Genomic DNA, 16,129 nt, shown 5'->3' on the forward strand with positions numbered 1-16,129 from the left:
CAGTGTAACAGTTTATGGGGAGGCAGATGGGATGGAACGGAACGACTGGAAGCCCAAAGGACAGACAGTGGGGGTGAAAGACCTGCCTTTCAGGGTGGCCAGGAAGGACTCAGAGGAGAACATGTCTGGCAAGGACCCAACGCCCAGATTTTGAACTACAGGCCCACTGGCTACAACTGGTCTATAGACCTGTTTTTCTTGGCCAGCACAACTTTAAAAACTAGTTGATTTGGTGGCCAGCATTTCAAAGTCAGGAGATGCAGCATTAAACTCTGTTTCCAACTGCCCTTGCCTGGCTGGCAGCTCTCACTGTACATTTCTGCAGGGGCTAGGGGCTGGGAGCTTGGAGGGGGCGGCTGTTCTCCAGCTGGCCCCAGTGCCCCCAGGCCCGCATCATCCACTCTTCAGTAGTGGACCCTGTTAGTGCATGAGATTAACGCAGGCTTTGACATTGGACCTGAGTTCAAATCCCGTCTTTGCTGCTTAATGCCTCTGTGTCCTCTGGCAAATTAAACAACCTCTCTGAACTTTTCTTTACTCATCTGCGAAATAGGAAGAATGGGACCTATTCTGCAACATTGTGAAAATTACTTATAATGTAATAAAGAAAGCACTGACCCAGGTGCTGGGCATGTGGTAGAGATTCAGCATAAAGCAATGCCTTTTGTGAAATCATGTTACTATATAGGGAGGAAGAAACTGTGTATAGCCCTTTGTGGCATCCAGGGATGACAATGGGACTTTGGTGGCAAAATGGGGCAGCTTTTGATAAAGTACAGTGCTCTTTACCTTCATCCGTGGGTAGTTTGTGAAAATGCCCACGTACCAACTCATCTGTTCCGCCCCCAGCTCTATACTGAACTTTGGCAGCAATGAAAAGAATGTTCAAATTCAAGTGTTTTTTCTGTGTGGGAGGGAGCGGTAACCCGGGCTGTTCTCCGGCAGTGCTCTTGAACTTTCTAGTGACTGTGCGTAGTGACTGATTTCTTTGCTGGTTAAAGGTTAAGCTGCCCCTGCTAGCTTGTTAAACAACGCTGAACCTTGACTGGGTCGCGTACATTCGCACGGTCATGTCCTGTTACCTGACTTCCTCTGCCCGTCTTGCTTTCAGCATGAACTAACCTTGTCTGTTTTGCCTTGTTTTCTCTCCCTCTAGATTATTTGCTCTCCAATAACTATGTAAATTCTATCATTGTCCATAAGTTTGACTTTTCTGATGAGGAGATTATGGCATACTATATATCGTTCCTGAAAACACTTTCATTAAAACTCAACAACCACACTGTCCATTTCTTTTACAATGAGGTAAGTACCTGCCAGGGGGTACATTTGGGTGGAAAGCTAGCCAGTCAGAGCTGCACCTTCAGGGGTGGCCTGGTGTCTGTTTACAGAGCACCTATGTGCTCACTGTTTCCTGATTTTCATAGCAACACTGTTTGACCTTGGCATGTTTTAATTTTCTTTTTTTCATTTAATGAGCTACTTCTCTGTTTTTAATGTAAAATTCAGTTTGTGCTACCTGAAAGCACTTTACACTCTCGGCAGGGGTAAGTGTCTGGAAGTTAACTTGGGTTCGTGTTTCCCTGTAGGGAAAATAGGAACTCCAGTCAGACCCAGCTTTGCCATTTCCCTGCTGTGTGACCTTAGAGAAGTCCTAGTTCTCTGAGCCTCAGTTTCCTCATCTGAGAAATGGGGATGATAGTTTATACCTTTAAGAGTTTTCCAAGGATTGAATGAAATGAGATGATATCTTCAAAGTACCTAATAAGTACCTAGCTCCCTAAATTGTAGCCATTGCTATTCTTTATGAGCCAATGTCCCTGGTATTCCTTGGGAGAATTACTAGCAATTTAAATAAATAAACTGCTGTTGTTCTCACACTTAAAAGGAGCTTGAACAATAAGGTCATTTTACCTCACATACCAAAAGGGACAGATAACAGTTGTCCTAAGACTGGTTCATCCTATGGCTCAGATACTTCGTCAAGGACCCAGACTCTTCTGTCTTTGTGCTCTGCTGACCGTACAGTTGGTATCTGTCCTCAGGCTCAACCCTTCACAGTTTCAGAATGGCTGCAGCAGCTCCAAACATCACATATGTGCCACTGCTGAAAACCCTAATGAAAACATTCCCTTCCTAACTTCCAAAAGAACTTCTCCCAAAAGCCTCCCAGTAGATTTCTACTCATCTCTGCGTGGTCAGAATCGCCTCACATTTCTCTCATGGTGTGTCCAGAATTTGGGAGTGGCCTGGCAGGGCAGCTCTGGTTTGGTTTCTCACAAGGCTACAGCCACCCAAAGGCCATCTGGATCGGAGCTGGAGGATCTGCTTCCAAGGGGGCTCATTCATTTTGCTGGCCAGCCCTGGCTGGCCATTGGCAGGAGGCCTCGGTTCCCTAGGCTTCTCCAGGCGCTGCTTGAGTGTCCTCTGGCTTCCTCCAGAAGGAATGACCCAGGAGAATAAGGCAAGCTGTAATGCCTTTTAGGGCCCAGCCTCAGGAGCCACACACCATGCCTCCCACCATATTCTTTAGGCCCCACTGGCCAGCCTGATTGGTGTGGGAGGGAACGATGCAGTGTATAAATACAGGAGGTAAGCATCAGCGGGCCACCCTCGAGGCCACCTACCACACAGCCACGTGCTGTTGGCGTGGCACGTTATCTTCTGATTGGCAGTGCACTGCACAATCTATATCTGAAGTCTGACCATAGTCCCAAACATATGTGAGTTTGGACAAAATCCATCCAGCTGTCCCCATGTAATATGGCAACAGCAGCCCGAACCTTGATTTTCTTTGGATGAGTGGGAAGAGCTGGCCTCAAAGGGAAGAAATACTAGCTGTCAACCACAAAATGCATGGCAGGTTGAAAAACTAACATTGTGTGGCCCAGTACCTGGTACGTAGCAGGTGCTCATTAAACTTGTCCAGGGACCAAGCGGATGACATTTGCCTTCTCCCAGAGGCTCTCCCAGGTGGAAAAAAAGCCACCAGTGAAGTTCAACAAGGAGGGGACCGAGTCTCTCCATCCACTCAGGAGCGGCTGGGCTTCTGTGCACCTGGCTTGGGAGGGCAGAGTTCAGGGATTCTGGGGCCAAAGTGAGGCTTCTAGAAGAACATTCTGCTGGTTACCAGAGGAGTGGTACAGCCTCATTTTGGGGGCTCCTTTTATGTGCGCCAGTATGGTAGCTACCACTTATTGAGTGTGTACTTACTTGTAGTGCTCAGAGTGGCATTGTCCTCACTAGATAGCTGGCACCTTGCTGGAGGTTGATGAGTGCCTCTTCCCTGCGCCCCCAGTGCCTGTGGGCACCCTCAGGTGGGACCTGAAGCCATGTGGAGAAATTGGCCAGGAGAGGGCAGCAGAGCACGCCTGTGCGGCTCGAGGCCCAGCTCCTGCTCTGGCTTTTTTCTTAAGGCTTTACCAGCAGAGTTCTGTGGTTCTGAACTAACTGTCTTGATCCACTCAGTGTCAGAGTCCTGAGACCCTCTTCCTCCATGATAATGTTTACACTTTGGGTATTTGCAAATAGAGAAATATATCCTAGCCCAAAGGGATTCCGCATATAATAAAACCTTACACTTCGTTTTGTTAGTTGAAGCAGCATCCAATAACGACAACTAGCATTACCAGCGAGCGCCTCTTAAGGCAGGTGCTGTGGTAAGTGTGCACTGTGCCTGGATAATCTCATTTATCCTAGCAACCATGAAAGTGGTATTTTCCCAGCTTTATAGATGAGGAAACAGAAGCTTAGAATATTGCATCACTTAGCTAAGAAGTGGTAGAAAAGATCAGGAACCCAGATCTAGCGTTACCTGGACACTTTACTATCTTTTCTGAGGTCTTGCCTTCCCATCCCTTCCCATTCCCCATTGGGAATGAACCACTGGCTTAAGGTTCACGTGAGTAACTTTTTACTGAAGTCGGATAGGATTCAGAGAGCCAGGGTTGGGGACATGCCTGTCATACAGGGCATGTAACTCATTTTTGTTATTTCTTTTGTTTTAGCACACTAACGACTTTGCCCTATACACAGAAGCCATCAAATTTTTCAATCACCCTGAGAGCATGGTCAGAATTGCTGTACGAACCATAACTTTGAACGTCTACAAAGGTAAGTTTCCTTATGATCTCATGCTGTGCCTGATTTCTAACGTGACGTCTAGTGCTTGCCCTCATGAGCATGTACATGCAGTTCCCTGGCAGGACCCAGGAGCTCATTTATCATCGTTGACGTCACACGTCTCATGAAAGGGTCGTAGTGATTGGACAGTTAGCTGGCCCCTCACAAAAATTTCGTCCCACCGCCTTCTCTCTGTGCAGTCGTTTCTGCCCATTGAAGTCTTAGTGCCGATATGCAGTAGTCATATCCTAAGAGAGGCTCCTGTGGATTGAGTGGCCATTTGATAATTAAAGCAAAGCTGTCTTTTAAATGTTAGATTTAAGTTTTTGTGTTTTGGCCTCTAAAATATTCTTCAACCCAGCCAGGGGTATGTGTTATCTTTACATAATACACAGAAGCATTTCACGCCACAAACAGCAGGAAGCAATGTTGTGCTCTCAACTGGCTGCAAAGCTGAGGAATCCCTCCTTTCTTTCAAGATCTACTTAATGCCCCAAACCCTGCCTGCAGGAGAAAGCCCTTTCAGCTCCTGCCTGCACTAGCACAAAGGCTGGCTGGACACAAGTTCCCTGACCTGGAATTGCCCTCCAAGGCAGTGACTTTTCTGCTTGCTGCTGGGGTTGTTTCCTGGTAGTCCTTGCAATGGAGTTAGGACTCCACTTTCTCAGGGACCAAGGGGCTTTGACCTTTACTTGATATGCCCTCTCACTGGGAGAAGGCGGGAGCTCTCGGGCTTCCTCCAGACTAGTTCTGGAATTGCATTAAATTGAAGAGCCTTTCTAAGAGCCTGGTGGGGCCCATCCACGGGTCCAAACCGAGGGCCTGAGAGCCAAATGCAGCCGTCAAACATGTTTTAATTGGCTTAGATATTAAAAAAGAAAAAGATAGAGTTGCCAATATTTAAACGTTGGGAGATCTTGGGTAACAATCTGGATTTCTGACTTGAATGTATAGACTTGGGCTGTCGTGGGCCCATAGTCTTGCAGGGCAGTGGTGAGCTGGTGCTGAGAAGCAGCTGCCTCCCTTGGGGGTCAAGGCCTGTGCTTCCCAGTTCACACACTGGGCCTGCCAGCTCATTCACTGAGTCACTGGCCAGCCGTGCAGGCCTCTGAGTTTTCCGCCTGGTCCAGACCCCCTTTCTGCTGCCTCCCGCCTGTCCCCATCTAACCTGTACCTTGGGTTTAGATTCCTCATGCCCTCGCTCTCTGTCCCTGCTCAGCACTGCCTGGCCCTATTAACTGTTGTCTGTTTTTTGCCTTTCCCTCAATGGCGACTCCTGTGTTCCTTACTCCAGTGTCATGTAAGTCATTAACTTCTGGTTTTCCACTTTCCTAACTTAGCTTTACCTGTAAATACAGGCAGCTTGCTTGAGAATGGTGTAGGTTTCATTGTGGTGTAGCTAAACACACTGTTGATAAGTAGGCTTTCTAATGCACTGTTAATGTTTAGCCCAATTAATTAACTTTATTAATTATAAAAATAACACAAGAACTGCTTAATGAGTATAGTTTTATGAATAAGATAACGACTTTCAAGTATTTCCAGGAAAGACAGAAAAGATTCAGATTATAGTGGAGGGCTTTTTCATTGTGGTTTTTTAAAAATTTCTTCTTCTTTTTTTTAAATCTTCCCAAGTTATTTTTGGTAGCTTGACATTTTTCTCTGCTTTTGTGAATTTTCTCAGTGGATAACCAGGCCATGCTGCACTATATCAGAGATAAAACTGCCGTTCCTTACTTCTCCAATTTGGTCTGGTTCATCGGGAGCCATGTGATCGAACTTGATAACTGTGTGCAGACCGATGAGGAGTAAGTGCTTCTGACGTAGACAGAGTGGTCAGTGGATTTGGGGGAATATCATCAAGGAAAAATAAACACTAGAACAAAACTTACCACCGAGGTGTAGGCAGAAAGTGGATTTCCATAGTCTGAAAGGTTCCACCCACCTTTCTCCTTTTCATAACAGTGGAAAGTTGGAAACAGCTCAGATACCTCCCAGAGGGGAATAGGGTAAGTAAATTTAGTACACCCCTAGATGAGGTGCTAAGCAGCTGGTAAAAAGATCACAATGATCTTTCAGCTGGTGAATGGATAAACAAAATGTGGTATTTACATACAGTGGAATAGTGTTTGACAATAAAAAGGAAGTTAGTCCTGACACATACTACATCATGGATGAACTTTGAAAACATTCTTGCTCAGTGAAAGAAGCCAGAGGCAAAGGACCACATATTGTATGATTCCATTCAGATGAAACGCCCAGAACAGGCAAATCCAGAGACAGGGAATGGATCAGTGGTTGCCAGGGGCGGGAGGATGGGGCTCGTGGGGGGGAAATGGGAAGGAGCTGCCTTTGAAGGAGGGCTTCTTGGGGAGGGTGGAGTGGGGATAAAAATGTTTTAGGATTGTGATGATGGTTAAAAAACTCTGTGAACACACCAAGAACTGTTAAATTTATTCTTAAAATGGATGAATTTGTGGTGTGTGAATCATATCTCAGTAAATCTATTTAAAAGAGGAAAAGGTTAAGATGGTGGTTTGGGCCCCACAGTGATGACTTGAGATCCAGAGCAGGATTTCCCAAACTTGGCACTACTAGCCTTTTGAACGAAGTTGTTCTCTGTTGAGGGCCGTCCTGTGCACTGTAGGAGGTTCAGCAGCACCCCTGGCCTCTGCCCACTAGCTGCCGGCAGCCCCCCTTTCCCAACTGTGACAGCCAAACATGTGTCCTAGAAGTTACCAAATGTCTCCTGTGAGGCAAAATCACACTCATTTGAGAACTGCTGCCCAAGAGTGACAGGCGCACCTAGATGGGGTCAGGACAGCAGAGATTCAGGAAGGAGGTCTCCTAGGGGGAAGGGGCCAGAGAGATGGAATATTAGCTCCGATGCAGGGAAAGGAGCAAGGAGAGGTAGATGGCAGATCTGATGGAGCATTTGGCAAGATGAGGGCCCACGCGGATATGAAACATAAAGAGGCATCTTAACTCCGGAGAAAACCGAGTCACGCAAGGAAGGAGCTGCACCCTCGGGCCTCTCTTTGGCTCTGCCATGACTGGGTATGATGATGGCAACACCAGTTCTCTTGCCTGTTGGTGGAGGGTGGAGGGAACCCAGAGCTTCTGTCATAACAGGTCAATATGTAATATCTAAGACGGCTCAGTCACAGAATAGAGGCCCTCCCAGGTTTTATAGAAATATGGGAAAAAACATCCACAGAAACAAGTGAAAGAGTTAAAAACTGCCTTCTCTAGAGAGTGGGCAGGGGTGGGGAGGCTGGGCCAGGAGCTGCTGTGTTTTATGATCAGCTTGTCAGTACCATTTGATTTCTAAACCGTCTTCATATACTGCTTTGACATTTTTAAATTAAAGATTTAAAATTGAAGTTTATTAAATATCCTGCTAAAGAGAAATTTTCACAGCATTTTATTAAGGGGGAAAAGGTTGCAAAACATTGTGTATAAATGTTCTAGGTCTCAGGTGGGTGGTGGCTTCTAGGTCCTCATTACACTACCAGGCTTTACAACATGTATTTGCTATAAATGTTTACTAGATAGCTCTTTAAAGTGTAATAGGGAGTAATTATCTAAAATTATATAAAAGAAGGAAAACTGGAGACTTTGATTTCTTTTTGCTTTTATTTTCTTCTTTACTTTTCTGTCTTCTAAAATGTCCATCTTACTACTATGATTAATAATCATAATACAAACAAAATGCCTTACCCTAGCTAGATTGCTCTTGGTAACAGAGACCCCTTTGGGGGTGGTGAACATGTGTCCGCCAGCTGTTTTGGGGGTTCTGTCCATGATGAGTGTGAGCCTGGCCTCCGCATGGGGCCCAGCCAGCATGCCTGTTGCTTCACTGGCAGGCGACAGAGGCCTCCTGGGGTCTGGGGTGGGATGTCACGTCCTTGCGCTATGCCCCACAAATGGTCAGGGCCAGTGGGACGGATGTGGCTACTGAAGCCTGCTTTTCTCTTCAGAACTTCTCTGGAGCATTTTAATTAGCGAGGGATTTATTGCTCCATTAATGCTACTTATCTTGGGAGCTAGGGGATCTTGCCAAATTGACTAGTGGCTACTCTTGTGAAATAACTCACTGAGAGCTTAGCTGGGTTTTGCTTTGTTTACCCATTTTCTTTTAGGCTATGATGGTTGGGTGATGATGGTGTTGGGGGCTTCAGAGGGTGACCCCAGAATTGATTGCAGTGAACCTTCCCATTGTCCCATTGTTGGTAGGGTCAGGTGTCTCTCGAGAGACTAGGCCGAATATTCTTTGTATGAGGGAAGTGCCCCTAGTGACCTAAGTCTTAGGCCAGTCATTCTAAGCCCAAGGACTCTTAGCTTTGGCTTCCAGGCTGAGGTGGTCATTGTTCCTGGCAGGCACCGGAATCGGGGGAAACTGAGTGACCTGGTGGCTGAGCACCTGGACCACTTACACTATCTCAATGACATCCTGATCATCAACTGTGAGTTCCTCAATGATGTGCTCACAGACCACCTGCTCAACAGGCTCTTCCTGCCCCTTTACGTGTACTCTCTGGAGAACCAGGACAAGGTGGGTTTGGCAGCCTGGCCCCGCTGCTCCTGTGGGCTGAAGGCCATCTTCTCAAGGGGGAAAAACAGTCCCCTTGAATAGGACTGAGCTTTGCAAAGACCAGGGCTTTGTGCCTGAGAGAGATGTGTCTCTAAGCACACTGGTTTTTCTTTCCTGCTGTTTCCTCAGAGAGAGGAGAATGAGGGTTGGGAGAGTGAGTGTGAATGTGAGTGTGAGTGTGTGTGTGTGTGTGTGTGTGTGTGTCTGTGTGTCTTTGAAGGCTGTGAAAGTGAATGAAAGAAGAATATTGACATTGGAAGGAGACAGGAAACCTCCATGAATTCAGGTTTTGGTTTCTGTGTACATTTCTCTTGGGGAGTTCTTATCCCAGGTAACTTTTCCTGATAGTTGCCAGAGCAAATTGATCTGGAGAAGCAAACATCCACAAAACTTGCCCAGAATGGACAGGAAGGGATGGTGTGCTCTTAGGAAAAGATCCCAGGGCAATGACTGTCCAGGTTAGGTTCAGATTCCCTTGAGTGGATTGCCCCGTTCAGATGCATATCCTGGGAGCCCCCTCCCTCTCAAGGATTCTGGCTCAGGGGGTCTGGAATGAAGCAGGACTCTGCGTCTTGAACCAGCACCCCAGATAATTCTGAGCTGATGGTTGTCGGATCCCCCATGAGAAATGCTGCTTCAGTGAGGAGAGGCTTTCCACCCAGGCCCTCCTAGGGTTTAGTTTCTGCAGGAGGCAAGAGGCCAGATAGAGCCAGCTGGTCACTCTGTAGAGGCTTCAGGCTTTGCAGATGCACCCCAAGGGGATATAACTTTCTTTTTTTGGAGATGGTACATACACATTCTTGCTAAAAATAAGTAAATAAAAGGAAGTTATAGCCCTAACTAGATCTACAAGAGGCAGATCAATCAGAGGGCAGAGAGAAACAAGGGAATTGGAGTTTTCAGACCTGGGTTCAAATTCTGTTTCTTTCCTTTCCTTACTCTGCAACCATGGGCAAGGCAGTTAACCCTCCTGGTCCTTACAGGGTTTGTGTGGGATGGAGCACAGTGGAGCTCCGCATGAATGAGGGGCCTTTCTGAGGCCGGAGTGACCCAACCTTTCTCTGCCCCCTGTTTTGAAAGCTCTTCCTGAGAACAGGCCTCCCGGGCCCTCTGCTGCTGGCTTCAGGCCCTCTGTGCCCCAGCTGGGGAAAATTAACATTCTTGGTAATTTAAGGAGCTAGTTCTTCTCTTGCGTTCAGTCTTTAATACATGGCTAATAGTGAAAGATTTCTCAGGTGGAAAAATAGTGGCCTTGCAAATGGTATTGAATGAGATTAGGTTTCGAATTTATTTTGCAGAGTGGACTTTTGATTAGCACTGGGAAAGAACAGCCTTGGGTTCCTGGAGGAAGTCAGCCCCTCCTTCAGACAGATGACTTTGGCTTCCTGTATTTTGTGCCACTCATGTGTGACCCAGACTTCTCTCTTTTTCCCCCCCTGAACCTTTACTAGGGAGGAGAGCGCCCGAAGATCAGCCTGCCGGTGTCTCTCTATCTCCTGTCACAGGTATGTTTCATCATTCGCCTGTGTCCCCACCACGTTTGGGAGTCCCTGGAGGGCTTCTGCCCTCCATAATTTTGTAGGCTGCATCACCCCGTCTTCTCTCTCAGGTGTTCCCCATCTTGAAATAAAATGAGGAAAGGAGAGGGGCATTCTATTTTCCAGACACTGAGCAGAGGTGTAAATGTCTTCTTCATGGTAGTAAATGGAAATTTAAAGAGAAATGAAAAATAAACCACATCTGGCACATATGTAGTTGTTTTTCACCATGGGGACCGAGGTTTCCAGAACAACTAAGGAGTTCTAAAGACCCTGGGAATGTGACCCGCATGGGTCTTATTCACAGCATTTTGAGATAAGTCCCAAACTGCCAGACCCAGTGTGTGCATACATGCAGCAACCTTGACTTAACAAATTTGCACTAATGAGGCTGTTTTGAAAAGGCTTTTGTTGTGGTTCTAGTTCCCAAATAACCTTCTGGAAGGTATCTTGTAGCAGCATCAGCTCCCAGATTTGTGTCTTGAGCCAATTTGTCTGCCTGCCCCCCTTAAACAAGTGTTTCCTTCTCATAATTATGTAATATTTACAAGAAGGGAAAAACTCCATGGTGACCCAGTTACATAACTTTACAAATATTTTTATTACAAGCAGTCCAGACTTTCAGGCCATCTCATTAGACTGTCAAGTAGTCAAACGTTTGACCAGAGCCCTGTCCCCACTTCTGCAGTGGCACAGGTATTTATTTGCTCTGCTGAGAGAACGTCCTCTGACTTGGTCCTTGGGCCCTTGTGAGTTTGAGGTGGGGCAGTCTCCTGCTGGCCTGGGAAGGCAGTTACCGTCCCAGCCTCTCTCCAGAGGCCACACTGATGGGGATCCACACGTGGCCTGCTCAGAGTTCGCATCCGGAGCCTTGTTCTGGGGGCTCTGTTTGCTTGGAGCTCTGCACTGCGCCGCCTCCTTCTGAATGCCCCTCTTTATTGTGCGGTGTTGCTCGGCACAAGCCCAGGCCTCTCCCGGCCCCTTTTTCCACCGCCTCATTACAAATCTGCCAGCATCTCCTGCTTGGGATTCTGGGAGTCTGGCAGGCCCTTGGCGGGCCAGGTGCTCAGCTGCAGGAATCCCGTGGAGAGCCTCTCAGGGCCCTTCAGCTGTCGGGGCGCTGCACAGAGAGGGGTCTTCCGCGGGGCCCAAGGCCGGCCATGCCTTTTCTCTAAAAGCTCCCCATCTCCTGTTTTCTTAGTGACAGACCAGCAGCTCCAGCTCCTCATCACTTGTTTCCTTGTCTCACCAAAAGCATAGCTTGTAATTTGGCTCCTCAGCTTGAGTCATAAAGCCCCTCCTCCCCTGCACTTTGAATTAGCTTTATCATCATGTTGCCTAAACGAGTGAAAACCCCAGTCAGGCATAAATCCCGTGTCCTTAATCTCTACATCAAAGCATCCTTACAAATTATTTTACAAGCACTATTACAAAACCAAGAAAATTCACCTTTACAATGTTCATTTAGCATGGCGAAGAATGCCGTCCTGGAATTGAACCTCCGCTCACCATGTGAGCATGGCGCCCGCAGACCGGCCTGGCTTTTCCAGTCTGGCCTGTGCACGCTTCCCCGGACCACGCAGTGACTGGCTTTCGCTCTCGCCCCCTTCTCTGCCTCCAGAGCCCAGGAGGGAACGAGCACCATGTGCGTCCATAGGCAGCGCTTGGTTGGTCTTTGTCCAGCGGGCCTTCGTAGGTCCTCACTGAGAGTTTGTGGACTGAATAAAAGAATGCAGAAATGACCGGTTATGGCCACGTTCATACAAGTGCACAGTCGATCTCTGTGGAATGAATGAACTCAGCTCTTGGGGTTTGATTTTGTGGCTGGATAAGCTGTGGCAGTAATCTGGCCATGACGAAGGTGAGGCAAAGCAGCTGCGGGAGCCCCAGCCCCGGGTATGGATCGGCTCATTCGCTCCGCCGTGTAGTCCGTGATAGTCAGTATCTTCCGTGTTCTATAAACAGACAGGGTTGTTTTTTTAGATAGGTACTGCTTTTGGCTATTCTGCCTGTACCTTTCTTTAAGTTGAATTGTATTTATTATTTTGAACAATATATTCACCCTATTCGCACAGTATGAAGTGACAAGTAGGGAAAAGTCTCCCTTTACCCCTGTGCCCCAGGCACCCAGTCCCATTCCCTAGAGGCAGCCAGCATTTCTTTTTTGTTTTTTAACAGTGTTTATTTTTTTGAAAATTTTTTTGGTTGGAAACCTCCAACAGGTTTTGGTTGGAAACCTCTTTTCTACTTTTGTTCAGTGTCCTGGCTTCTGTCCCCAGAGGGGACAACTATAGTTACAGAGTTTTCCTGTGTCTTTCCAGAGAGATTCTCTGCCAGGGGTTTTCAATTGGAGGTGATTTCGCCCCCTGGGAACGTTTGGCAATGCCTGAACATTTTTTGTTGTCATGACTGGGGAGGTGGTGCCACTGGCATCTAGCAGCCAGAGCTGCCGCCAAATAACCTACAGCCCACAGGACACCACCCCACAACAAAGAATCATGGCCCGACAGTAGTGCCAAGATGTAGAAACCCTGTTCCATACACATACAAGCAAATATAAATGTGCACCAACAGCCTTTTTATATGCAAATAGTAGATACTTCCCACCCTGATACACCCCGGTTGTCTTTACCTTTTAAAACAAAGTAGCAAGTGTGTGGGAGCCAGCTTTGCAAGGCAGTTTTGACTACCCAGATTCCTAAAGTTGTTCAGGGGCATGGGGCAAAAGGGCAGGTTGGCAGGGCCATCCTAGACAGCCCAGTACCTTCTGATTTTGCATCCTGGCATGCCTCTGGCTTGTGTGGCTTTTCTTCCCACAATACCCACACCTCCAAGGCTGCCATGGAATCCTGGTGTGCTGAACCCACCGCAGGGGTCAGAGTGCATTCCAGCAATGGAACCTCTGTAGAGCCAAGCCCTTGATTGGAACAAGACTCGCTGGCCCCTTCTTCCCATAGAACTGAATGAAGTGTTGGGCTGGTGCCTTCCAGCCTTATCGTAATCGAATTTGACACTGAAATGCCTATGGAGAGGAAGGAGTGTGCTGGTTTGGCTGCTCCTTTCCCACGTTGCTCCACTTCAGCCAGATTTGGCTTCAGCCAGCCATGAGGGATGGTCTTGCTTTAATGCATTTCCTTCCGCTGAAGAGCAGCCAGCCAAGTAGGCAGCAGTCTGAATGAAGGAGGCGCCGACCTGGGAAGGAGTCAAGATAGTTCCCGGTTTCTCCTAAGTGTGACCTGCTCTTTGGATTTTGTGCTGTAGGAATTGCTGCATAATACAGACCTTCTGTAGTCCAGCCTGGTTGTTTCAGATCGAGGAAGAAAGAGGTTGAAAGAGTGCATGCTTTAATGCAAATGCCGTTTCTTCTTTCTCATCAGGTCTTCCTAATTATACATCATGCACCCCTGGTGAACTCGTTAGCTGAAGTCATTCTGAATGGCGATCTGTCTGAGATGTACGCTAAGACTGAACAGGATGTTCAGAGAAGTTGTGTAAGTCATTAATTAGTGTTGGGACTGTTTCTCCACATTGATAAGAAGCTGTTGCTCATTTTGTTAATGTGTGTGTTTGTCTAAAACCAGAAACCAGCATTCTGCTTATATAGCAGTGATGATGCATAAACTGATCCAGGATTTAGGGAACCTAATCAGAGTCTTGAAATTCATACTCAGTAAAATCTGGGGTTTGGGTATGGGTGAATTTAATTGATCATATGTTATTGAACATGGAATTATACCACTCTAGGCTTCAGTTATGTATCCGTGAGACACTGTTTTTGGGAGAGAATAAAAGAATACCTTATCTAAGGCACAGGTATCTAGAGGCAGGACAGGGGACATCTATGAATGCTACAAGCCCTGTGAGAGAGTGGTAGGGAGTGGTGGGGACTGTGGCAAAGTAGAGAGCACATGCGTCCTTTGTGAGTAGCTACTTTTTTACTCTAGCCTGCATTTCTGCAAGAATATTGAGGCAGTATTGCCAGCTTTTCTCATGTTTCCGGAGAAGCTGGAAATCTGTGTTTTGATGTGAATACTCTCAAGTTTTAAATTACCACCTAACTGAAGCCTAAACAAAGCATACTTGTGGCTTGTGGATGTTTGTGCCCTTTGTGCTCTGCTAAAGGAAAACACCTGAGACCAGTGTTATGACTTATCCTGAGACTTTCCTAGCTTGGCTTTGCCTTCCCATTCCCATCCTACTCATATGTACAGAGCTCTGGGCTACCTTATTTTTGGTCCAGCTTGCTTTTCCCCAGTGCGCCCTGTGTTCCTGCCTCTGTCCCTATGCCCTTAAATACCCACTGCCTGGAAGGCCCTTGCTCCTGTGATCTCTGTCAGAGATCTTCCCTGCTTAAGCTGCTGTGGCAGGCATCTTGTCTGTCATTGTATCCGCTGCAGCATGGGCTTGGCATACACATTCGAGAGGAGCACAGTGTTTTATAAACAATGGCTGTTTCGTGAGGACTCTGTCCCTGCAACCAGGCTCTCAGGCAACAGGCACATAGGTACAAGGGCTGGGCTTGCCCCTGGGCAGTTGACTCTGTTGCCGTGTCTGAGTGAGTGGGTGGAGTATAATCCTGTAGCATGAAAGGCCAGAACTGCATGGAGTACAATTACGAGAGTCCCCTGCCCTTCTGGTTTTTCTGGTGTACAGTGGCCTGGCCAAGACATTTTGTTCGCTAAGGGAGCATTAGAGCCTCTGAAAAGGTTCGCAGAAACTTCTGTCCTGGTTGGTGATGGCATTAGTTCAGCTGAATTGAGTGGGGCCTTTTAATAGCCTCTGTCTGGCCTATCCCTTCTTTGATTCATTCAGCAAGATTTATTAAGCCCTTCCTTTGCATCAGGCATCTTGTTAGTTGTGGGGATATTCAAAATCCTAAATAGTCTCTGTCCTATTGGAGCTTTACAGTCCAATAGGAGAGACATGTTGATCAAATATACAAACAATGTATTATCTCAAGTCTTGTAAGTGCTCCAAAGGGAAGGAGTAGTGTTTGGTGAGAGAATGTAACCTAGACGTGACAGGGGTTACAGGTATTGAGCAGGAAAGACACCCCTCATGGTCCAGGCCATGACAACATATAGTCCAGAGAATGTGGAGCCGACTTGGTGTTTATGGACCTGGAGATACTTCTTTGCAACTTTCTTAAACTTGGTTTTGCTGAATGAATGCAAGTCAGCAGAATCAGCAGGGCCTCCCAGAGCTGCTGAGGACCCCACCAGCCCTAGGGTCACCTGGGGCCCATCGTTTTACCCCATCTGGAAAGCAGATCGAGTCCCTTGGAGGGCTTGGAGTGAGCACGGGAAGAAAATATGATTAAACTGCCCATCAGGTGCCTGACAGGTTACAGTCTGTTTGGTTTGGCAGCTTCACAGGGTTTAAAAGGCAATTTTTTAAATTGCCTACTTTAACATTAAGGATGTTTCACATGAAAATCCAGATTTCAGAATTGTCTTGAAAAGTCAGAAGATCTGGTCCTCACTGAGCACATTCTCCTACAGGAGCTTCTCAGCGGCTACCCCATGGGATGAGGCATGTGCATACCTTCAGATCTGCCCGTCCCCACCCAGCCTGCTAACTCCTGCTGCATGTATGTTAGTAACAAAGTGCGATGTACTGGGCCCCTTTGGAAGTTCTGCTGTCGCATGATCCCGAGACCCCACGAGAGATGCCAAGGCTTTGTCACAGAATGTCTTGCCACACAACACTCACTGCTGAAGTTAGACTTGGTATTCCCACAGGTGAACCCAGGCATCTTTGGGACACTGGGGTTTACAAGGTTTTTTTTCCCATTGAAATTGATTTGCATGTAGTTATAAAAGAAGAATATGGAGAGATCATGTGCTCTTTCCCTAGTTTTCCCCCAGTGTGACTT

The 16,129-nt window shown here is 47.1% G+C and overlaps 1 protein-coding gene across 7 annotated transcripts in view; it reads left to right on the plus strand.

Moving 5' to 3' along the window:
* The window catches only part of CLEC16A (C-type lectin domain containing 16A), a 197,255-nt gene that overhangs the window by 18,234 nt on the left and 162,892 nt on the right, over window positions 1–16,129 (plus strand). For all 7 annotated transcript variants that reach the window (XM_073214758.1, XM_073214759.1, XM_073214757.1 and 4 more), the window contains 6 exons: window positions 1,157–1,305; window positions 4,008–4,113; window positions 5,807–5,930; window positions 8,503–8,677; window positions 10,168–10,221; window positions 13,632–13,745. In XM_073214758.1, the coding sequence (XP_073070859.1) occupies window positions 1,157–1,305; window positions 4,008–4,113; window positions 5,807–5,930; window positions 8,503–8,677; window positions 10,168–10,221; window positions 13,632–13,745 (722 nt within the window). The remainder of the gene's footprint in view (window positions 1–1,156; window positions 1,306–4,007; window positions 4,114–5,806; window positions 5,931–8,502; window positions 8,678–10,167; window positions 10,222–13,631; window positions 13,746–16,129) is intronic.

Source organism: Manis javanica, chromosome 10 (genome assembly GCF_040802235.1).
Source record: "Manis javanica isolate MJ-LG chromosome 10, MJ_LKY, whole genome shotgun sequence".
Taxonomy (NCBI): Eukaryota; Metazoa; Chordata; class Mammalia; order Pholidota; family Manidae; genus Manis; species Manis javanica.